The following is a 10,150-nucleotide window of genomic DNA, read 5'->3' as shown; positions in this document are numbered from 1 at the left end:
AATAAGACGTTGAAATCCTTGAAGTTGTAAAATTATGTTTTCCACGTTATTTTATATCCTTTAATGACTTGAAGTGTTTTAGAATACTTTATATAAAATTTATTCCTTAAACTAAACTTTTTGTGTTAGTTATATTTTAATGCTAAATTAGCTTTTATTTTCAGCTTGAATAATTTGATTAATGTTTATTATCAAAAGTGCAGACACGATTTAAAAACTTTAACTGTAGTGCATAAAAAGATACATAAATTTTGCTGTATACTTCCTAAAGAACATTAATCAAATTTTATGGAATATGTTTCTTTAATGAAAAAATTATGCACCCAACTACTATAGAAATAAAGAAAAAGCGGAAGCGGAAATACATATTTATTTATATATTCATGTGTTCATACAAAAAATATTATGAAGGAATCCTTCAAAGCTTGAATTAAAAAATTATAATTTTTAAAAATTTACCAACTTTTGTATTTCATATAAAAGTTCAACTTAAGTATATTATAGTTGTATAGTAATATATTTTTGTAGATAGATACGTATGTATCTAATTTAATACACATATATTTGTAAATAAACTTGTTAACTCAGTAGCAAATTGGGATTCAGTGAACAATATATATTCTGTCTAATTATAATCTGATTATTTTTCATTTTTTATTTTTTTATTTTTATTTATTAATAATGATAGTTCAGTTTATAAAACTAATACTAATATATATAGATATAGCTGATTATATTAAATAGGAAGTTTAAATAAAAATCAATTAGTTGAATTCATTTGAAAATCTGTTATTTGTTATTGTAATAATCTATCTGCATTCTTTTTTACTTTGTTTTATCTGTTATCTCTTCTGTTCTCTATAAACCTTTCTATGTGATCCTCTATATGCGCTATGATAATCTCAGAAAAATGCCAAGTATGAGTGAAACCTGACCAGTGATATTTATTTATATTTTATAAATAAATATTTATATTTCTTTATTAAATAAAATATTCTTAATAGAAAATCAACTGATCACTAACAAACTAGTTTTCTATTGCTTAGGAATAATAGTGATCGTATAATATATTTTGATGTAATGTACTCGTATAAGACGAAGTACTAAACTAATCACCAGAAGCAGCAGCGGGGATAAGAACCCTACCTCAGAGTAATATTAACATAGTCCCGTGGTAGCACAACGATTCTAGGAATGTAGCGGAGGGGTTTAGTCTGAGCGAGTTTGGCACTCAGTTTCTGGGCTTCCGGATCATGATCAGTATATTTGCATTCCACTACTCTCTGACACACAACAAAAAAAAAAATGTGCTTATATGTTTAGTAAGTAATGTATGCATAAATGTATGTGACTCTGTCCTCCTACGTAAAGTATAGGGTCTCTGTTATCAGTATCAATCAAATTTTATTATGGAAATAGACAACAATGTCATAAATAATTTGTATCTTTTAATAAATTTAATTGGATAAAGTAAGTGATGTAGTGTTATGTAAGTTCACTAATAATTTTGGCATTCTTTTCATTGGTATGCTTCATCTTTTATATAAAACTGTTTTCGAAAAAAAAATTTTAAAAACATGGTTAGCAGCGGATACAATATCACTATATTTAATACTGAGGATCTGAAACTCAAGGTGTTTCTATCTCTAAATATATTTTTATATATTTTTTAAATGTCTGATATTCCTAAAGACCTAGAGATCTATGCCGGGCATCTTTATGCCATCCAGTTCGATTCTAATTTAATGTTATATCCAAATTATCTTTTGTTCTGTAGTTCAAAACAAAAAAAAAATTTATTTATTTATTTTTTCCACACTCCAATAGCAGCTTAAAGACACAACAAGGTTTCGTTAAATGATTTGTCAGTTCTAGTGGACCCAGTCAGTTCAGAACAAGATATATAACAAGATAAAAATATATAATCCTATAAAATGTTTTTTTTTATTTCTTCATCATTTACTGTACATTGTCTCGTACTTTTTAAAGTGAGTAAAAATATTTTTAGTTTTTGTTTTGCTTACATTTTTCATCCACTACACGTGATTCTAAAGAAGAAAGCTTTTTGTTTGAATTTTAATAAAAATTTTTTTAGTGCTCTCTCTTATGCTTTTATAATTGCGGTTTTCATTGTTTTCCTTTCTTTTCCAATTCGTACACAAATTTTAAGCACAATTTTCACAAAAGAACCGCTGAAAAGCTCCGCCCAAATAACTTTGCAAAAATCTGTGAGTTTTCCTTTTGAATAATATTTGGAAAATGTTTCAGTTCTACGTGAGCTTTCGGTTGATAAGCAACGTTTTCATAGTAAAACCAAGGTTCGTTTTGAAAATAATGGAAATTTAAATATTTGAAATTAACGGTTACTAAATATATTTTTAATTAATAAGTGCAATAAATGGTGGAAAAAAAATAAATAAATAAAAAAAAATATATATCTTTTGTGAAACAAAAAACTCATTTAATAATAATATTAAAAATTAATAAAAAACTATTAAAATAATAAAATTATTTTAAAAATATTAAAATGAACAAAGTGCAATTTTAATACAAAATAAAAAAAAATTACATATAATTATAAGCAGAATTATTAAAATAATTTAAAATGATAAAGAAATAAATTTTAATTTTAAATTAATTCGTCTTTTTATTTCAATGATTCCATGAACTTAATTATTTTTTTAAACGCTCTGCTAAACATAATTTAGTTTGGTTAATTAATATATTGCTCTTCCAAAATTTAATCAGAACTTAGTACACCCAGTGTGTATTTTCTTTGATTATATGGTGTATGGTTTCTCATGCGGCTTTTTAGATGAACACAAATAACGCCCAAAAGAATGCTCCTATGTTACATTTTGTATATCCTTAATGTACTTTTATTTACATTTTTTTTTGTAGTCTGTAACGATTTTACTGTGTGAATATTTATATTTTTTCTGTTTATATATCTATATATACATATATATATAAGCACATATTTATGGCTTTTTTTTTAGTTGAGTTTTTGATCTTGCACCTGAGTTTTTCTTCGGTCTGTTTTTTGCCTTACTTCTGTTCGTATAAGATAGTGTAGTGGATATTTGTTCGAGTTCTTAAAGTAAAAAATAAATAAATCAAATATTTGACAGGAGTGTTGGCAGCCAGAAGGTTTTCAAATTAAATAAAAAGATTAAAAAAATAATATAGTAAAAATTGTAGTAATGAAATTAAAGTAATTTTTTAATGGTTGTTATATATTTTATATCCGGCTACAGGTCACTTTTTGTTAACATTAAAATTTGACGTTTGTTTAATATTTTTTAACATATTAGGAATATATTTAAAAATATTAAATAAATTTTGAATTTTAACTTTAACAAAAAGTGACCTATAGCCGAATGAAAAATGTATTAAAAATATTTTAAAAAATATTAAACAAACATTAAATTTTAATTTTAACAAAAAGTGACCTATAGCCGAGTAAAAGATATATAAAAACCATTATTAAAAAAACAGGTCGATAAGTAAATTCAAAATTTAATAGTAATTTTTTAATTTAATTTTAATTTTATAATAGTAAAAATAGTTTTATAAATATTAGTTTAAAAATTTTTTAAAAATATAATTTAATTATAAATGAAATTTTAGAAAAATATTTTATGAAAGTTTTGTGGTAATATTATTATTTTGCTTTCGAAACAATTATGCCTTAGAAAGAAGTAAAGTCTACATTTAATATTTATATATTGCAATATTTCATAAATATGTATGAAAAATATTCTACTCTTAAAGTGTAGATCAGAAATGTATATTTATGTATTAATATAGTGTTTTGTTCTATTTAAATAAACGTGTATGTTAATAATTTTTATATATGTTAATTATAACTTTCAAGAATTGTAATAAGTTTATATTTGTGTAATTATTAATATAATTCGGTTTGTATAAAAGTTTTCAAAGAGTCTTCTATATTCGTAAGAACCTCTATTCCTCCCACAGTAATACCCTTTACACAATACATATATAAATTTCACGGAGACAATTTCATTAAATTTACTACCAAACCATCTGCTACTAACAATTTTCCTTAATTTGTTGATTTTCTCTGGTTGGGTGTTTTTCTACTTTTATGTTTCATATAAAAATAATATAAAATCTGCTTCTGTTTCTTATTTATTTGTGTAGGTTTGTGCGTGATTTGCATAAGATTTTAATAAAATTAAGAGTGTTCCATTAAAGGTGATTGCAATAAAGTGAAAACTTTACTACTTACCAAAGTAAAGATACTTTACAAATTTGCTTTTCCTTGAAATTGCTTTAAGTGCCATTGCGGCCGTTTGTTGCAGTGTAAATGTTGCATGAAAACTTGTACTTTCCATATAAACTCACAATCTGCCTTCTTAAAAAAAAAATCGTTAAAAGTTATTAAAGTCGATTTTATTCTTAAAGTTTGAATAAAATAATTTTAAAAAAAATTTAAAGCAGAAAGTATATACTGAGTTTTATTGCTCTATTACAAATTAGAAAAAGTTTGTTACAATTGTTCTTTTTTATGTATGTACAAGTATATATAACAATTGTTTTAAATTAAATTAGTCGCTTCTTAACAATTTATTAATTTTTATAAAAATTAAATGTTTATTTATTATATCAAAATTATGCAGAAAGAAATCATTTTCCAATTTTTATAATTAAATTAATTTTAAAATAAAATAATATTTGTATCTAACAGTTTTTGATATGCAGTTTATAATAATATTTTGAACTATTTATACCTAAGCAAGATATCAATTTTTATAGATTTCTAATGGATCCAATATATTGTTTCGAATATTAAATAATTTAATAAATAAATAATTAAATAAATAATTTCTTTTTACATTAAAAATTGTAAATTTTTAATTACCTTTTGAAATTTCGTCTTCTTATTATTTTTTTTTTCAGATAAATTGAATCAATATTTATATTCACTGAAGGCATTAGGTATCATCGATATCTGTGGCCACATATAGCTTTTTTCTGAAAGTAGTCTGTATTTTTAATATTTGATATATCAATAAATGAGTTTCAACTAAACTTGGAATTTAAAGTTTGGAATTTCCTCAGTAGAATATTTGTGACAACATAAATCTTGTATATAATTACTCCATCAGAAACAATATATTTGTGCATAGCTTGTACATATTAGTATGTATTTAGCACATTTAATGCTTTTTTTCTCACTCAAGGAAATTTAATAATAAGCTTTTGATTTTTAAAATAATTGACAAAAGCATATGATGCAATCCAAAAAAAAATTTAAATAAAGTCCAATTTCTTTAGGGAAATAATACTTTCTTTAGAGTTCTGTGGAATATATTTTATATTATATTTATTTGATATATATTTTCACCTTACTTCATGTGGTTAGTTAATTACTTAGAGAACTGTGTTTTGAAGGCAACTTAAACTATAGTTAATAAACTTACATTTGTATTGCTTTCTTTTCATCTATACTAAATCAATTAATGTTTAAAAAAAATATGTATTTATATATTAGTATAAGTTGACTTATAAAAATTAATCAACGTATAATTTAGTTCAATAAATCCTTTAGTTTAATATTATTATTATAAAAAATAATGATAATTTTCAAATACATACTATCTAAAAAATTACATTGTAACTATTTATTTAACTAGTGATAACAATAAACAATATGCAAACCTAAACAACTTAATATTTTACAAATATATTCACTTGTGAACAATTTAAATTTTATATCTGTATCTGAACTTTTGTATTAAACTTTATACGAAGGATAAGAAAATACTGTGGTAACCACTTACCACAATGTGTCTACAAATTCCAAGCTCTTTGAAATTTCCATATTACAATGCAGATACAATATTGCTACGTTTAGTATTTCCTTGATTGTTTTGTAGGTTAAAACATGTAAACAATGTGGGCATTGTAGTATAATCAAAATATTTATCATATCAGGTTATTAAGAAGGTTTGGTGGCCTAAATAGTGTTCATAAGGCACTTCATGTTTCAAATTAAAGATTAATATCTTCCAAAGTTACTTAAGTAATTTAACATATACATACCTATTGTAAAAGGTAGTACAAATTAAAAAAATTATAATAAACAATTTAAATAGTCTTTTATAGCCTATTCACACGACACTAGTTTATATTTATTAACTGCAACTCTGCGTTGATTTGTTGCTATTGTTCGTGACTAAAATTCCCAAAATACCAAAAATACCAATCTGCAAAAGAATTTCCGGAAACATTTTTCTAATTAGGCAATACTTTTAAAATTTTTTGTAATTTTTTGGCTGCTTATTGCTTCAAATAATTGACTGCTTGGAACAGATAAATAACTTTTATCAAATTTAAGAAATATTTCATAAAAAATTAAAGTATTCTTATAAGATGTTATTAAATATATAAACTAAAATAATATTTGTTGCAAAAAATTTTTAAGGTAGAAAAAGCCGGATAAATCATTGTGTCCTTATTGACAAACAGACTGACAAGCGGTTTAAGAAATACTTTTCTAAAAACCTATTTGTTTTGGAGTTCAGAGCCATTCACAGAGAAAATGTTCAATAGCATATCTTTTTTGCAATTTTCCACAATTTCTGCAATGCATATTAAACAGAATACACAGTTTCTCTGCGAAGGTTGCTATACTCTACTGAAAAGTGTGGTAAGCCTTGAAGTATTCACTTGGTCACTTTTAATGAGTTCTCAACATGTAGTCTTGTCATGATCTATATGTCCTTTATTTATCAATGAAAAGCTGTAGAAATGAGAGGTTAGTAGATTAATGATCTTCCGAAGAACAACCACTAACCTTCGGGATAAATATAATAGCATTGACAGACGAGCGCACTAAATTATCATTAAACAGCCTTAAATGATCATGTTAAAAATACCCTGACAGACGGTATAAATTATCATTAAGAAGTTGCTGTATCATATGTTTTTTGTTATTGAAAAGGCAAAAGAAAGAATTTTAAATTCAAAATGGATAAGCAAGAAAAATTAAAGAAACTTGCTTTAATTAAATATAAAATATATAAAAAAAATATAAAATATATAAAAATATTTACATTTACCAATGTTTCCAAATATTGACAACCAAATAGCTTGAAATTTGTTCCATTTTTTATTTCATTTTGCTTGGTCATTTAAAGACCATAAATGATCATTTAAAACTGCTAAATGAGCAAATAAATTATAATTTAGCCCCTTAATGATAATTTAGCTTCCGTCTGTCAATGCTATAAGAAAACAATAATACGCGTCAAACCGTGTCCAGGAACCCAGATAAAAGTGACCTCGGCTAGTCGGTTCAGCTTTTCAATTGCCTCTCTGTACTGAGGTGTAACTCTAACCGGTATTCATAAGGACCAATAGGTCAATTGTTTGGCTTACGCTCATATTTATTAATCTAATCCAATGTACTCTAATAAAAACAAGAATAAGTGCCAGCCCTAATCATTTTTTTCAGATAGGTAGTTTATACGTATTTTAAATTTTTTGGTTATTAATATTCATTTCGAAAAGTATTACATTTCCTTTTGTAATATAAAAATATTAAACATATAATGAGCTAACAGTTAATTTATTTCTTGGTTTAAAAGTATATTATTTATTCCTTTCCTTATTTCCCCAATTAATTCTTTCAAATTTTTGTTTTACTTGAGAAAAGTATAATATTTAACTTTAGCCAGCAGAGATTAATTAATGGCTTTGTTCAACTTAATTAAGGTGCAGCAAATGATAACGAGGTTTCTGATTAAAGAAAAATATTTTTTTTTAATAACAAAAAAAAAAGAAAAAAATTAATACATAACTCAACATGAAGAACTTTTTAGCGTACATTGAAAAAGTTAGCGTGTGTGATTTCTGGTTTAAAAACCGTGATTCTTCTATGAACAAGTATCATAATAATGTTCACACATGCGTTCAAAAAGATACATTTTTTTCATTATACATTATATTCACTGTTTTGTAAAATTTCTAACAAAGTTAAAAACTTTAAAGTGTAGTTTGAAAAGTGGCAGCCAAGGTTTTGTATTTGTAGTCGTTATGCTCATAAATTTTTTAGATTTCCACACAACGGCTTTACTGTTCAGTGTTAACTTTTTTATTTACTAAAATTTAATAAAAGTGCCATCGTAAAGATTTGCTATAACAAAAATAAAGCCTTTGATTCTCTAACTTTCTAACACATTTCATTTTATATTCCGATCACACACAATACATAACAATTTGTGCTAACCAAGCATTCAATTCCTTTTGTAGGATATGAAAAAGCACTAATTTCTTATTTTATGATATGATAAAATTATTTCCTACGAAATTAACAATTTTTAGCACATATTTGACCTTTAGTAAAAATTAATTTCCAACACCTTTAAGAATATATAAGATTCCAAAAAAAATTTTAATTTTATTAACATCATAAAATCTCTTTTTATGTCTTTTAATTTAAATTAGTATCAAATTTAATTAAATAACAATTAAATAAAAGCAGTTATAAGCTCTATTACAATAACAATATCAAATATGGGAACATTTTTCAATATATTGTGCTAATAAATTTGTGAAAATGCTCAAGTTACGAGCTTAAGTTGATGTGAAAATGCAAGTTTAATAAATTAAATACTAGAACGTGCGAGCTTCGACTAAAAAAGGTGTTAAAATTTAATTAAACGTACAAAAAACAACAATAACTCCAGCTAAAATAGGTTCCAGTTGGCCATTCCTAGCAACCAAACTAAAAGTTCAACTCCGGAAAGTGCGCCCAATTGTCCATTTTAATTTACCCAAACCACTTAAACCGTGTAACTGGAACACAACACAACATAGCACTGTAAGTAGAGTGTGCTGTTACTGTGCTGTAAACTACACACACAAACTAACCTCTGAGCTCTGCTAACGCTGCCAACGTTACAGTAATAAAGTGTGCTGCAGAGCATCTGTGCAGCACAGTAAACAAATCGTCGGAACGTAAAAGCGCTACTCATCATATCAGCCACGTTGTGTGTACGGTGGTACGTGTTCAGCGTTCAGTTGACGACAACTTTAATAATAAGAACAAAAACAAAAACAAAAACAAAAACAAACACAAACACAAAAACAAAACCAAAGAGAAAAACAAAAACAAAAATAAAAAGATATATAAAAACAATATAAGAAGAGCTCAAAGTAAAAACAGAAAGTATTAAAGTGTGAAAATAAAGTAGCCACACAACACATCCAACAAAATGAATGCTGCACAAAGTGGTGGTCATACGGGCGGTGGTGGGTCTATGGGCAAGAAAGGCTCCCAAATGGAGGTAATTTTAAAGTAATAAAATTTCAAACAATTTAACCGAGTTGAAAGTTATTTTCTTAGCAGAGCATAAAACAACAACAAAAAAGCATACTAAGCAATGTTTTGTCAATTTGAATTTTTATGTAGGGTTTTTTCATTGTCCTGTCCACACAGTATACACAGGATACACAGCCTGCTTTGGAAGTGTATTTTCTTGATTTTATTTTTATTATATTATTTAAATTTTATGCGCATAATGAGCTCCGTTTCATTATGCGCATTAATTCATTCATACAGTGTTAAATAGCTTTTTCATTACCCAACAAATGCTCCGGCAGCGCTGTTCTTTGAGGAAACACCAGCTGCTGCCTTGGCACGCATGCATGCAGCAGCACCGCGTGCGTCTAATTTAACACCCTGTTAAGCGTACAGTCTTATGTCGACACTTAAATTGCTATAAAAATCTTTATGATTTCAGTACAATAAAATTCTGTGTTATATGATTAACAAAAATTCATAAAATTAATTTTTCCACAAAAATGTTATAAAGTTTATTAGCGTTTTAGTTAGATATCGTTTTGGTGATATAAAATCGAAAACAAATTAATTAAAGCGAAACCAAAAGTATTTATCTGTCGTAATATTGTTTATAAAATTTTTATAACTTTTTTTTTGTTTATTTTCAATTAAGTATATATGAAGTGAAAGTGACAGGCGAATTAATAAAAATTTATTAGCTTAATCAATTTGAAGTATGCAACAGATTATTTAATAGCAATGAAATTTAGTAAAGTATAGTAAAGTACAGTAAGTGAGAATTATAAATTAGTATAAAAAGAAATTTTATTTTGA

General features: G+C 25.4%; 1 protein-coding gene across 1 annotated transcript in view; it reads left to right on the top strand.

The window, feature by feature from the left end:
- The first annotated feature begins 9,197 nt into the window (after window positions 1–9,197).
- LOC119671253 (dipeptidyl aminopeptidase-like protein 6) overlaps window positions 9,198–10,150 on the top strand; it is an 89,151-nt gene continuing 88,198 nt past the window's right edge. Inside the window, exon 1 of the mRNA XM_038081796.1 lies at window positions 9,198–9,320. Coding sequence (XP_037937724.1) covers window positions 9,249–9,320 — 72 coding nt within the window. The 5' untranslated portion in view covers window positions 9,198–9,248. The remainder of the gene's footprint in view (window positions 9,321–10,150) is intronic.

This window comes from Teleopsis dalmanni, chromosome 1, assembly GCF_002237135.1.
Source record: "Teleopsis dalmanni isolate 2A chromosome 1, ASM223713v2, whole genome shotgun sequence".
Lineage (NCBI taxonomy): Eukaryota > Metazoa > Arthropoda > Insecta > Diptera > Diopsidae > Teleopsis > Teleopsis dalmanni.
The sequence above is the reverse complement of the archived record's forward strand: the minus strand, read 5'-3'. Positions and strand labels throughout refer to the sequence as shown.